Genomic DNA, 14,625 nt, shown 5'->3' on the forward strand with positions numbered 1-14,625 from the left:
TCAATAATATGGCAGAAACAGGTTCTATGGTTACATTAGTTAGCTGTGACAATGAGAATTTTCAAGTAGAAAAAGCAATTGCACAAGAAATTGGAGCAGTTAGAAATTTATTAGAAGACTTTCAAACTGAGAAAATAATTCCATTGACCCAAGTAAATAAAGAGACTTTAAAGAAAATGATAGATTTTATTAGCCATCACCATCAATACCCTTTCCTTGGAGGAAATGAAAGTGAAAAAAAAGGACAATTAACATCATGGGACTATTCTTTCTTCGATTTGGACCAACAAAAATTATTTGAATTAATTATCGCTGCAAACAATTTAGACGTACAAGTATTATTAGAATTAGGTTGCAAATATATTGCTGAAATGATTAAAGGAAAAAGTGTTGAAGAACTTAGAAGTACTTTTGGAATTATTAATGATTTCACCAAAGAAGAAGAAGCAGAAATTAAACAAAAGAATAAATGGTTAGAAGAATTTGTTTAATTCATATCTTAATTTTCTTTTTTTTAGATCTTTATAAACAAGAATTTAAAATTAAACTTCATTTCATTGAAAAATCAGTATAAATAAATGTTAGATAATTAAGTGTTTATATTTTTGTCATATATCCTTCCTTTTTCAGTTGAGATTAATCCAATCGTACTTCCTAACAAATAAAAAAAAAACATAATGAAAAATATAAATGAATAAAATTCCAACATATTGAGAAATGATTGATTAAGTTGATTCAATTTATTTGATATTAATGTTTTTTATTTTTATTTTTATTTTTATTTTCTTTTTAGTTGGTTATTTCATTATTAAGATTATCATTTTTATTTCTTGTATATGTTGATTGTTCATTCAATTAAATGGTGTTATTGTGTTTATTTGATTTAGTATTAACATTAACATTTATCTCATTTCTTTTGTTATTATTCAATGTTCTTTCGATTTTCTTATGAATAAATACCATTTGGATATTATTTTATCATTATTCTTATTGTTAATTGCTTTTCTGTTATTCTTTGTTTTGTTGATTATTGAAGTATCTATCAATTATTAATTACTATAACAAATTATTCTTTGATGTTTGAATGTGTTGATTTAATGGGATGTTTGTGTGTTTGAAATGTCACATTCAAATTGGTTTGAATGTTCCAGAATAACATCGTAAACTAAAAAGATGTTATTGTTAGTTAAAAGAAGAATGAAAAGAAGAAAGAGAATAGAAAGAATGAGTGAAATTATCAAGAAATGATTTAATTTGAACAGAAGATGCATGAGGATTTGAATTGAACCACGAGTTTATGATTTGAATTTCATTAGATTTACCTTGTTTTTTAAGGATATGAAGAAGACGATTTTTTTCAGAGTGAAGACTTTTGATTTTCTTCAATTCAACATCTTGAATATCTAACAAATTGGATCGTTGAATAAGTGTTGGAAGATTTGCTTGCTTGTCTTTTTGTTTCTTGTTACTCACTTCAATTTCTTCTTGAAGCTTTAATTCTTTAGGTTCTATAGTTCGTGCAATGACATGAATCGTTCCATCTAATGTAATTTCACATTCAACTTCAAATCGAACTGCTCCTGCTGGAAGTTCAGGAAGTCCACTGATAGTAAATGTTTCTAAATAACTTAATTCTTCTTCTGTATTTCCTTCTCCTTCAAAAATTGGAAAACATGCCGTTGTTGAATATCCATTTGATGTTTTAAATTCTTGAACATGTTTTACTGGTAATCTTGTAAATCTTTTAATTAATGTACTAAATCCTTGTTTTGTTTTTAATTGGATTGAATGAGATGTAATATCATTATATGTTGGAATGTTTATATCCTTTTCTTCTTTTTTTGAATTTATTTCTTCTTTCTTTGAATTTATTCCTTTTACTAATTCTTCATTATTTGTATCTGTTTGTTTATTTATTCCTTCTTTAAAAAGTTCATATCCAACTAATGCTGCTCCTCTTGCAACTGTTTGGTCTGGATCAATTTCTCGGTTTGGAATAAGATCAAAATATTCACTTACCATCTCTCGAATTTTAGGAATTTTACTTGTCCCACCAACAAGAATAACTTCTTCTACACTTTCTTTTCTTATACCTTTCTTTTGCATTGTTTTATCTTCAAACATACGTTCAATACATTTAATACATTTCTCAAAAATTTCTTTACTTGCTTCTTCAACTTCTTGTCTACTAATTTCAATATTTATTATTTCTTCTTCTTCTTCATAAAATTCACTCAAATCAAATGTACATCGTTGATTAGTACTTAAAATAATTTTAATTTCTTCACTTATCTTTTCAATTCGATATTTCTTTCTTTTATAACTCTCTTCTGCTTTTTCTTTATCAATCTCTTTCCATTTCTTCATTAATATTTCTTCTACTTTTCTATCTATATCTTTTCCTCCTAAATGTCTTTCTCCTTCAGTTGCTATTACTTGTTGATTTCTTTTATTCATTCTAATTAATGTTATATCAAATGTTCCTCCTCCAATATCAAATACAAGTATTGTTTTCCCTTCACAATATTTTTTATCATATCCATATGCAATTGCTGCCGCTGTTGGTTCATTTATTATTCCTATAACTTCTAATCCTGCTATTTCTCCTGCATATATCGTTGCTTTTCTTTCTTCATCTTTAAAATGTGCTGGTACTGCAATTACTGCTTTACGAGGTGCTATTTTATATTGTTCTTTAGCTTCTTCTATTAATTTCCGTATTATCATATTCCCTATTTCTTCCCCTGAATACCATTCCTCTTCACTTACTCCTATCTCTACTTCCCCATTCCCTGCATTCCGTCGTATTCGATACTCTAATTTCTCCCCTTCTTTCTCTATCATTTCATCATATTTCTTCCCTATCAATCGTTTCGTATCATATATTATCACCCCTTGTGAACTTCTTCTCGCTTCTTCCCCTATTATTCTCCCTTCTTTTGTAAATCTTACTATCGACTCAATCTTTTCTTTCCCTTCTTTACTCTTTATCACTTCAACCCTTTGATGATGTTCATCATATCTTGCCATACATGAATTTGTCGTTCCTAAATCTATTCCTACTACATACTCTTCATTCATTTTTTTGCTTTTTATCTTTTCTTTGTTTTTTTGGTTTTTCTTTAGATTTGAAGTTGGTATATCAGAAACACCACACAAACCCTAAAATAAATCAAATCATTACGTCTTCAGTAATTATCTGGTTATGACGTTGCTTTTGGATAGAGAATATATTACCAATTCTGCAAAGAGTGAAGTAAGATATTATGACTGTAATGTTGTTCACTTATTATAATATATCAGAAAGAATATATAATATAAAAGATAAAATACAAGAATCATAACATAAGAAATAAATAAAAATCAAGAGATATTACAAACATGAAAAAGAATGAACGTAATGATAAAATTATTTTAAAATGAATAAATACTAAATGTAATTCATATATTCAAAATTAGTTACAAGAAATGTATTAATAATTTAATCTATAAAAGTTGAATACACGTAATGAAAATCCAATATAATTGAAACATTAATAAATCATACAACATTTAGATCATATATCCCTCATATACATAATAATGAAAAAGATACAAAGTTATTGAGATACATATTGAAGTGAAGAAATAATTAAATACCATAACCAGTAAATGTCATAAAGAAATAGAAAATATAAATATACAATATCCCCTTCATTGAATAATATCGACAGGTTGTTCAATAACATTTCATTATAACAAGGAATTATTGTTATGAAATAATATATCTTCAAAACAATAAAATGAAAATATCTCAACCATAAATTTGAATGAATTAAATAATACAAAAATTATAAAAAAATTGATGAATATAAAGATAAGATAGTAGAAAGTATTACAGTTTTGATAAATAATGCATGAATTATTCTTAAATTAATGATAGAAATCTAAAGAAATAGAAAACGAAATTAAGACAAAAACAATACAAAATAAATGAGAGAGAATAAACATTAATTATAATGATGGAAATTTTGATGATGTAAACTCATAACAAAATATATTAAAAAAATACTCAAATAATTGAGTGAGAGATGAGGGTTTTAACAATAATTATATTTCAAACAATAAAAATTAAATATATACACTAATCAATATTTTAGATTCTTTTGTTATGTTTATTTTTCTTTTACATTTAGGTTATTGTACTTTTCTTTTAGACATTATTTTAAAGAATTGTTTATTTTGTTTTCTTTTTTATCTTTTTTCTACATTCATTTTTCATGATTTGTTACTGTTAGTAAACTTTTCATTATCTATGTCAATTGTTACGTAGTTCTTGAGAGTAAAAACTATTAAAAATTTACACTTTTGATTAATTAACTCAACATCTAACAAATAAAAAGCTACTCAAAAGTTACGACCTAACAAACAAAATAAAAATATCATTGATATTCTTCAATTCTTTGTTAATCTTTTCTTTCATTAAAACTAACTTAAATATCATTTTTCTTATAAACCATTAAAATATTTCTTATTTGATTATTTAATTATGGATCATTATTCTTTTAGAACATAAATGCTAACATGACTATCATCATCATGATGAAAATGCCTTTAGCTCCATTACACTTTCCATCTTTTAATTTCCATCCATCTTCACATGTTGTGCATTCACCTTCTCCTGTACATTTAGTACAATGTGGCATATGTCTTGAACATGGAATACATGATCCCCAACTAGATGTGTAATATCCTTCAACACATACACATTCTCCTCCTTTTGCTTCTAAATATTCAGCATTGCATCTCAAACAGTCTTTGGAATTACATGAATCACAAAACTCATTAACTTTAGCTTTGCATGATTGACATTCAATTTTATTATCTTCTGTAGAAGTGCCTTCAACATATCCATATGCACAAACACATGCTCCATTCACTGGTACTTCAGCAATATGATCTTTTGTTGAACATTTAGTACATTCTTCTACTATTTTCTTCTTCTCAGAATTACATCCTGTTTCTTGTTCTTCACAATCTTTCTTTACTCCAACACATTTAGTGCATGGTGATGTGCATGGTATACATGTTCCTTTAATCTCATCAAAATAGAATCCATCTACACATGCATTACATCCATTTCCACTAATTACCTTGTATGTATCACTCTCACATACTGTACATTCTGCGGCACTACTACATTCACTACAATGATTGGTACATGGCTTACATTCACCATTTGACATATAATAGCCTGTTTTACATTCATCACATTTACTTCCTATCTTTAATGGATCAGTACATGTTAAACAAGTGTCTTTATCTGAACATGTTGCACATTTATCATCACATTTAGCACACCCATTCTTTTCTCCTTCTTTTGGATAATAATTAGACTCAATACATGTAGTACAATTACTATAAGGACTACGTCCACTAAAACCATCTGAACATTCTGTTGCATAGATATATCCTGTTCTACTATCAACATTACATGTGTCAGTAGTTTTACATCCTGGATATTTTGAAAGGTCAGAGCAACTTTGACACGTTCCATTTTCAAGTTGAACTGTTCCTGTTAGACAAGCACATGTTGGTGGTTTAATGTCTACAGAACTTTGGTCAGTGCATGTCACACATTCAATCTCCTTTTTATCGGCACTATATTTACATGTTTTACATTTTGCAGGACATGGACTACAATACACTCCATCTGTTGGACTTTCAATTTGATAAAATCCATCTTTACATACAGTACATTGTGCATTTGAACCACTAGCAGCAAGAACTAAATTAGTGTCTTCACATATAATACATGCTGTTGCTGAACATGCTGAACAATGTCCATATTTGTCCTTTTTAGTAGAACAAAGTTGGCATTTATTATTTTCATCTTTAAAAGCATTAGAAGCACACTGGGCACACTCCTTTGTTTGTGAATCAACAATATAAGCTGAGTCATCACATTCAAGACATGTAATAAATCCATCACTAATCTTATAGTGACCTTCTTCTTTGCAATTATTATTTAGTTGTGCACAACTTTTCTTCTTATCTTCTGCATTTAGTCCTTCTTTATACTCAGGAGTATCCTTTTTGCAAGCGCATTCATTATCTTTATCTCTTGTAGAGACACCTTGAATATTTTCATAACATTCACTACATACAACTTTACTTTTAGAACTATCATAAGAGCAACTAGAACAACTAGCTGGACATTCTTGACATTTATTGTTTTGATCAAAATAATGTGCATCACCACAAGAACATTTACCATTACTATCTACATGTGATCCAACTGGACATTGTGTACAAATGTTTTCATTGGCTGCTCTTTCACATGATGGAAGTTTTGTTTTGATTGAAACACAGTCTGATGCTTTGTCAACTGACTTTGGAATATATTTGTCATTACATTCACAATCATTCTTAACATCTCTATCCTTACCAACACAGCCAATAGTAATTTTATTATCTGAACCTTTAGTAACACTGAAATAATATGGTAAATAAAGATCCTTAAGTGGACAATAATAAGTATTATCAGATGCTTTAAATGCATTCAAATATTGTTCATATTGATCATATCCTCTCATCTTACACACTTGATGGTTGTTACCACTAGTACCAAGGACTTTTTTAACATCAAAATTATAGCAATGAGTTCCATTCAATGTAAGTCCATTCTCACATTTATAACAAATAGTATCATCATCACTACATAATAAACATCCTGGAAGTTTGCATGGCCCATCAGTTGATGTTAAGTGTGCACTTCTAAGATTTAACTTACCTGGAACTGGTGTTTGGGAAGTAAGACATTCAGTAAATGGATCTGGACAAAGTGAACATCTCTTTTTATCTCCATCTTTTTCTAAATAATAACCTTTTTGACATTCTGTCTTTGCAGATGTTTTGAAACCATCATTTAAATTTGGTGAACACTTTCCTGCACCTGTTAAGAAATATCCATCATCACATTTTGTACATTTATTTTCTTCTGTTGGTGAGAATAAACGACAATGATTCTTGACACAAACTCCATCAGAAACAGTACATCTTTTATTACATGATTCACAATGTTCAGCGTTATAAATACTACACTCGTTACCTTCTGAGAGATCTTTTGAGTTATCAATTGTACATACCTTACATTCTGTACCATTTAAATAATAACCTTCCATACAACCATTACACTTATCAGAATTCATCTTTGAACAATGATCTGGGTATTTAGTACATTTTTTTTCAGTATTAATATAATATCCATCTGCACATTGGTTACAAGAGCTTTCAACTTGTAAAATACACTTTTCAATCTTTTCATTCTTTTTAGTACATTGACCACTTTGAAGAGAATACATACCAAAACATTTATCACATTGTTTTGAAGATGAATCTTTTGCGGTAAGACCAACACAATTTTCTGCATGTTCGTCTGTAGTTACTGTATCACATAACTTCTGACCTCCATTAGTAGTAGTAGACATTCCAATAACACATTCACCACATTTATCGTTGTCTTTTGAAAGACATGACTCACAAGTATCAACACCATTCTTACATTTGCATTTCTCATTATTAGAAGATGATGTATCACTTTCTTTTCCATTTTCACAATAAACACATTTTGGAGAATTAGAATCACTACCGTCATAATAAGAAAAAGCACTTTTACAAGTTTCTTCTTTAAGAGTACATTTTTGAGTACTTCCACTTCCAGACTCAGTTTTAAGTTCATAACCTTCATCACAACTAGCGCATGCTCCATTTGAGACTGATGCACAATGTGGAACAGCAGTTCTTGGTTCTTGGTTATTAATGAGTTTATCAGCAGTATAATCACCAAGTGAAATTGATATGAATAAAAGAAGAATAAACATGAATAAAATAAACAGACGAAGATCTCTTAAAAAGGGAGAGAATGTATGAAGTGAAAACCCAAATTATTACTTTATATTTTATCCCGTATTTTTACGATAATTTTCTTTGATATCGATTGAATTGAAACTAATACCATTTTATTTTTTTTTTGAATAACTTCATTATAGTTTTTTTTCCTTTTATTAATAGTAATTAACCTAAAAGAATCTTCCTTTTCTCGTTGTGTTATTCTTATTCTTGTCTTTGTGCAGAAATGTTGTAATTTGGTTTCAATGTATTCAGACCATTCTTTTGATACTTTTGTGTATTTCTTATGAAAAAAGACAGAAATTAGTACTTGCTGTGCTTGCGAAAGTCTTAATAATGTTTTATTAGAATAGAATCAATATTTTTTGAGGCATATAAAATCGAATAGTTATCCTTATTTGGTTCATAATTTTCAAATAAAGGAACAAATTGTGTTTTTTTTAGGGTATTACTTTATGACACTTTTATTTTTATTTTTTCTTTAGAACCTTGAAAGTGGTTTTACGTCACTTGATAAATTGGTTTTATTGCTTTGTTATTTTCTTTGTCAATAACTTGCCTTTATTCTCAACGAATGAGTCAAACCATTTGTTATTTTAAATAAAAATATGAATTGCATAACGTTGTTTTGAAATATCCTCAGAACTTAGTTTTTATACAACTTTAAAGAAGTAAAACAAAGTGTTTTATGAATTAATTCAATTAATGTTATACATGTTGGTATTAACTCTTATTTAAGTATTTAAAAAGAATATTACAGAAAAATCATAAAAAAAATATGTTTATTAAAACAAATTCAATGAGGAATTAGTTTGAAAGCATGAGGAAAAACATATTTCCCATAACACTGATGAAGGTAATAAAGAAAATCAAGAAGAAGAAAAGAAATAAAGAGATTATAAATGCTGTGATGAGTTTTTGTTGACAAGTCTTTTTTGGTGTTTGTGCTTCTTCTTGAGTCATAGGAATTACAGTAGAGTTGTTGTCATATGGAGGAGCTAATAAAGTGTCATTAGAAGGAGTTAATGGTTGTTGAGGTAGAGAAGGGGTTGGTTGTTGGTTATAAAAAGGATATGTACTATATCCAATAGGTTGATTAGCGTACAACATAGTAGGAGGTGTTTTTATTTCATTTTGATTAGTAACAGGGTTGTATGGTTGTGTCATTTGGTTGGGTTGACAATAATACTGATTAAATGGTTGTTGGTTTGGGAAATTACCATTTATGTTTGAGTTAGGAGTGTATTGGTTGTTCATCATTTCTTTATTCAATTAATGTTTTTACAGTTCTTCTTCTTGGCTTACGTCAAGAAGAATAAAAATGAAAGCCTCTTTCAATAACAACATCATCTATTTTTATTTTATGTAAACCATTAAAAATAATACATTTTCAAGTCATCTCATTTAGTTGAATAACGGTATAATACAAAAAAAGAGAAATCAACTAACCTCACTTTCTTTTATAGTTTTATATTTTTATCTATCATTCATAACGCCTTTATTTTAATAGAAATTACCAGATAAATCAAGTAGATTTAAACATCAATTAAATCGTTAGAGTCAGTAGACAAATGTTTTAAAGATAAATGTGTAGTAGAAAATCATATTAACACAAAAGCATTAGATGTTAATGATATAGATATAATATTTATAGGGGAAAGAATTGATGAATTTGTATCTTTCTTTATAGTGAAATGGAAAGAAAAGAAATAAAACTCAATTGAAAATCTCTTTTGAATAATTTATTCTTCTTGTTTCTTTTTTGATTCGAGAATAACTTTACCTTCACTCATCCAATACTTTTCTTCAGGACAATGATTTTTTTTCCATTCTGGATATTTGGTACAAGCCTTTTTTAAGTCAATAATGACTTGACCAATCATACTCTTAGTAGCTTTGTTAACAACCCATGTAGGAATCCATCCATTCCATGAATTCCAACTAAAGAAACTAAGTTTAGTTCCCTCTGGTGTTTTTTCAATAATATAACCAGTTTTAAGACTTTGAGCACGAACAAAATTTTTGTCAACAGGTGCTTTATCATGTTCTACTGAATGATTCATAATAATATACAAAGATTTGTCTTCATTGAACCACCATGATCTCATATTAACCCAATCACGGTTAGCTACTGTAAAAGGCATTTTTACACTATAGTAACCAATTTCTGTATTTTCATCAATTTGTTCAACAAGATGTTGTTCTTTCATTGAACCATCCCATTCAGTTCTAAATTGTGGATCTTGAATTACATCATGTAATACATCAATAGGAATATCATGTAATGCCATTGACTTAAGTTTAATTTGTAATACACTTTCATTTGCCGCCTTTATTAAATTAGTTTTTTAGGTTTTGTATTTCTTCTGTTATTAACAAACATCTCTGAACAATACCTTAGTATCATTTTTATCTTGGTCAACAGTCCATCCTTCATCATCATCAAGTGTTTTTTTAAATTCCATAAATTCATTTAAAGTTGGAACAGGATATTTTTCATTATGAGTGAATGTAAAAACATCCCCATATTCTTTTTTTACCCATTCACTCATTTCTTGAACTTTAATTACTTAATATAAGTTCCAAGTTCTTGATCTAAATAATCAGATAAGATTTATTGTTTTTTTTTTATTCCTTCAAATACTACTTTTTTATTTTTATTTTTTATTTTTTTGATACTTAAAAGTAATTGACTATTTGTAATTGTTCTTGATTTAAATCTAAATGAATCAAATTTTAAGAAATTACAATCAATATTCATTTTGTTTTGTTAAATGAAAAGACAAGAATATTAAAAGAAAAAAAGTTATAATAAATAAAATTAGTATATAATATGAACCAGTTCAATATCTCCTCGTTTGATATCTAATCGTTTAATTCCCATCTGAAACCGATGTACTAAAGCAGAATGGATTGCCCTTTCTTTCTGATGTATGTCATCTGTTTTAATTAGTCCTTTCCCATACCTATATACACATCTAATTCCTTTTTTATTTCTTGAAATTTCAATTCCTTTTTCGTAAAGTAAATCCTCCAATAATTCAATCGTGTGTTGAATTCTTAAAGACTTAATCTTTTCATAGCCAAGTTTTGTTCTTATTCCATTTGTGTCAATAGGCTTTATTTCATTTTTCACTTTCTCATTAATTATATTTTCCAATTCAATAACCCCATCACCAAAATCAATTCCACTGATTTTTGGGCATCCATAAGGAATTTCTTTCTTTTTACTAAACCGTTCAATTGTGATATTACACCATTTACTTAACATCCCAAGAAATAATGATATCTCATATACATTTTCTGGAACTTTTCTCTTGTGATGTTGTTTAAGAGGAGTTCCAAACAATTGAAGGCGTTGTTGATTAATGATGAAGACTGGATTAATAGGGATTGAATTTGAATGCATTTTGGTTTTATTAGTTTCTTCACCTAAAAAATGAAGAAGAAAAAATAGAGTATTAATATAATTTATTAATATTTTCTAGTTTATATAAAGATTAATGATTATTACAATGACTTACTTTTAATAGCCTCTGTTTTTTTCTTCTTAATAGCTTGTTTCAAATAGTTTGGTAATTGTGGTAATGTCATCCGTTTAGCACGTGTTTCTATTTCTGTCTTATTTAATAAAGATTTTCTTTTACGATCAATTTCACGAATAACTTTTTCTGCTCTTAATTTAATTGCTCTATTAGCAGCATTTCGTTCTTTAAAGTCTTTAATGTCTTTTGTTGTGGTGGTTTGACGTTCTATCTTTTTTATTAATGATTGAGTGTCTGCAATTGTTTTATGTGTTTCTTTTAGAACATGTTCAGTTCGTTTTATTTGTTCATTTGTCTTATGCTTAATTTCTAATGACTTCCTTTTTTCTAACCTGTTCATTGTTTGTATATGTGTTGTTTCAGTAAGTCTCTTTTTTGTTGGTGTTGAAGGTTTTTTTAGAAGTTGTTGAACTCCAATCATTAATGGCTTTGTTTTAGTTTTTTTGTTAATGTTTATATGACTAAGATAAGAAGGCATTATCGCTGTGTGCATTCCTATTTCTAACTTGGTATTTCCATTTCTCTCTTTAACTTTTTTCTTATTTGTTTTTAACATAGACAAAGCCTGAGAGGGTTCTTTTGGGATACAAGAAACGTCTACTAAACTATAATCAGAAGGAACAGTTTCTTTACTTATTAGGTTAGTATTTTCATTAATTTCTTCTTTTTCTTCTTGAGGGTTTTTAAGTTCTTTTTCTGAGTGTGACAGTAAAGGAATTTCACTCACACACCCTTTTTTTATTTCAGACTTATCTGTTTTTGATGTTCTAACACCAGTAAGTAAGTGAAGAATATTAGCATTTAACTCTTGTGTAGTCGGAATTTTTGGTTGGAACTGTGTTAAGTCGATATGACGAGGTGGTCTAAATTCTAAAATGTCAAGAATTTCTTTATCTTCAGAGATATTGATTGTTTTTGACTTTTTCATTCCATTATTTTCCGATCTCTAGTTTTTCTCTTTTCTACTTCTCAGAAAATTCGTTTATTGAAAAAAGTTGAAATATAGGAGAAAAAGATTATTTTTGTTATTTAAAACACTAAAAAATCTTTTTTCTTTTTACATTTTTTTGAATGATAATTAAAACTACTTCAAAACTTAGTCTTTCCTTTCATTAAAACTCCTTTTTGGATTAAAGGTAAATTACTGTTTCATTTCAACTAATTAAAAAAAAACACTCAATTTCTAATCATTTATTGTTTTGAACATACATAGTTTATTTTATTCACTAACGTTGATATAATTATTCCTATTCTTTATGAATGTTTATCAAAGCAATAATATCATAATTTACTAATTGTTGATTGCATTTTAATTGGTGTTAATGAATTACATTTATTAAAAGACACATGTTCAATTTCTCTCAAACAAGTTGGAATAACAACAATTGTTAAGGTATATATTTTTCAAACCACACTCATACAAGTAACTTCATTTCATTTGATATATTCAATACTTTTACTATTTCAATTCTTCTTTCTCTTTTAGTTATGTTTAATGCTCTACTTCATACTATTTTATTTATTTAAATATTCTTCCATTTTAATTTCACAATATCTATTATATTTATGAAATAATTCAACAGTATGAAAGAATTGTCTTGAATAATGATTTGATGATATGGATTAAAATAAAATTGTGTAGTATCATATTTAAACATTTTAATATCAATTTCTTCATTACTACAAATATCTACATTATCAAAATATATTATTACTATTATTATTTCATTGTATCTCAACTCCATTTCTTTTTGAATCATTTCTAATTAGTTACGATTTGTTACTTGTATTTATGTTATATTTATGTGTTATAAAATAACTTCTTAGATAATATACATATTGTTTAATTTGTAAACTAAATATTATTGTTATAATAATTATGGTTTTATTGCAATAATGTTTATCTTAACAAGATTACATTTCAATCAGTAATTCTATATCAATCAATAAAATATAATACAATAACTAGTATGCTTTGTTTCTACAAATGTTGAATATTTATGGTTGTGACTCATACACCGTTTAATTCATAATTTATGTTTGGTGAAAAAAATTGATAAATTTTGTTTAGCTTTATATTTTTTTTATTTCAATATTATTTAATATGTGATATTCACATTTATATTATTTATTAAATTTATTTATATTTTAACGTGTTTATTTATTCGTTTATCAGTATTGATATAAATTATTAGTGTTTATATGTATTTTTGTTATAGTAATATCAACTTTTTAAAATAGAGTATATATTATTCTTTAATTTGTTCATAATTTGTAGTGTTATTTTATTAGCAATAGATGCAATTCATTATAAAAATAATGTCAACTATTATTAAATTTGTTTACATTGTATTTTATTGTTACTTTTAATTTATTCATACCATACTATAAAATAAATTCACTAGATTTTATCATTCTATTTTTCATATATTTTTCTTCATTTTTCACTCTATTAACCAATTTTGAATTATGCTTTATCTACCAACTACGTTATAATATAAAATCATTCATTTGCAAATTCTAATTTATAACGCAACTTATTAATCAAAATTAAAACGGCAACGAAAAAAAGCAAATAATTGAAAAAGAAGAGAATGAATGATATAAAAGAATAAAAAGAAAGTAAGAAGTAGAATATGATGAAGAAAGAATAAAAGTAGAAAGGAGAGAATATAAAAAGAAAGAAGATAAAGTGTAATAAAACAAAAGAGATGATAAAAGAAGAAAAGAATGAAAAAAATAAAGGATGCAAATTTTATTGAAACAAATAAAAAAAGCGCAAAATTTAATGATGCAAAATTTAATGATGCAAAATATTTAGCAACATTTTTATTGATGCAAAATATTTTGAAATAAAAATAAATCATCATTTGATATTATTATATTTGATAATAAATTATATTATATATTAAATACATCATATTTCTTTATTATTTATCTTTCTTTTCTTTTTATTATTTCATATATTACATTATTATTCATTCATTTATTATTTATATTTCATTTATTAAATAAAATGAAAATGAAATTATAAAATAATAATCAATTAAATATTCATGAATAAATTATTAATATTTAATAATTGAAATAATAAATAATAATGTAACAATAATGATATATTCAATATATTCTTTATTCAATTTGTTCAATATTAGATTATTTTATTTCATTATCATTTCATTATTTTATT

At 26.6% G+C, this 14,625-nt stretch overlaps 7 protein-coding genes across 7 annotated transcripts, besides 1 other annotated feature; 1 reads left to right on the forward strand and 6 right to left on the reverse strand.

The window, feature by feature from the left end:
• Positions 1–8: 8 nt before the first annotated feature.
• EHI_065310 (glycoprotein FP21 precursor, putative) lies at positions 9–491 on the forward strand (the record flags this gene model as incomplete). The annotated part of the gene is made up of 1 exon (XM_001913882.1): positions 9–491. One exon carries the CDS (start codon positions 9–11, stop codon positions 489–491), a length of 483 nt encoding a protein of 160 aa, XP_001913917.1.
• Positions 492–1,182: 691 nt separating this feature from the next.
• On the reverse strand, positions 1,183–3,081 carry EHI_065320 (heat shock protein 70, putative; the record flags this gene model as incomplete). The annotated part of the gene is made up of 1 exon (XM_649388.2): positions 1,183–3,081. The coding sequence occupies one exon, from the start codon at positions 3,079–3,081 to the stop codon at positions 1,183–1,185; it is 1,899 nt and encodes a 632-aa protein (XP_654480.2).
• Positions 3,082–3,131: 50 nt separating this feature from the next.
• Positions 3,132–3,262: a repeat region.
• A 1,282-nt stretch (positions 3,263–4,544) lies between these two features.
• On the reverse strand, positions 4,545–7,862 carry EHI_065330 (Gal/GalNAc lectin subunit Igl2; the record flags this gene model as incomplete). The annotated part of the gene is made up of 1 exon (XM_647302.1): positions 4,545–7,862. One exon carries the CDS (start codon positions 7,860–7,862, stop codon positions 4,545–4,547), a length of 3,318 nt encoding a protein of 1,105 aa, XP_652394.1.
• Positions 7,863–8,697: 835 nt separating this feature from the next.
• EHI_065340 (uncharacterized protein) lies at positions 8,698–9,150 on the reverse strand (the record flags this gene model as incomplete). Its single annotated transcript, XM_647301.1, has 1 exon — positions 8,698–9,150. The coding sequence occupies one exon, from the start codon at positions 9,148–9,150 to the stop codon at positions 8,698–8,700; it is 453 nt and encodes a 150-aa protein (XP_652393.1).
• Positions 9,151–9,632: 482 nt separating this feature from the next.
• On the reverse strand, positions 9,633–10,442 carry EHI_065350 (START domain containing protein; the record flags this gene model as incomplete). Its single annotated transcript, XM_647300.1, has 2 exons — positions 9,633–10,220; positions 10,272–10,442. 2 exons carry the CDS (start codon positions 10,440–10,442, stop codon positions 9,633–9,635), a joined length of 759 nt encoding a protein of 252 aa, XP_652392.1.
• Positions 10,443–10,711: 269 nt separating this feature from the next.
• Positions 10,712–11,299, reverse strand: EHI_065360 (uncharacterized protein; the record flags this gene model as incomplete). The annotated part of the gene is made up of 1 exon (XM_647299.1): positions 10,712–11,299. One exon carries the CDS (start codon positions 11,297–11,299, stop codon positions 10,712–10,714), a length of 588 nt encoding a protein of 195 aa, XP_652391.1.
• Positions 11,300–11,400: 101 nt separating this feature from the next.
• On the reverse strand, positions 11,401–12,363 carry EHI_065370 (uncharacterized protein; the record flags this gene model as incomplete). Its single annotated transcript, XM_647298.1, has 1 exon — positions 11,401–12,363. The coding sequence occupies one exon, from the start codon at positions 12,361–12,363 to the stop codon at positions 11,401–11,403; it is 963 nt and encodes a 320-aa protein (XP_652390.1).
• Between the last annotated feature and the right edge of the window lie 2,262 nt (positions 12,364–14,625).

The sequence above is a fragment of the Entamoeba histolytica genome, genomic scaffold (genome assembly GCF_000208925.1).
Source record: "Entamoeba histolytica HM-1:IMSS scf_1104750517265 genomic scaffold, whole genome shotgun sequence".
Classification (NCBI taxonomy): domain Eukaryota; phylum Evosea; order Mastigamoebida; family Endamoebidae; genus Entamoeba; species Entamoeba histolytica.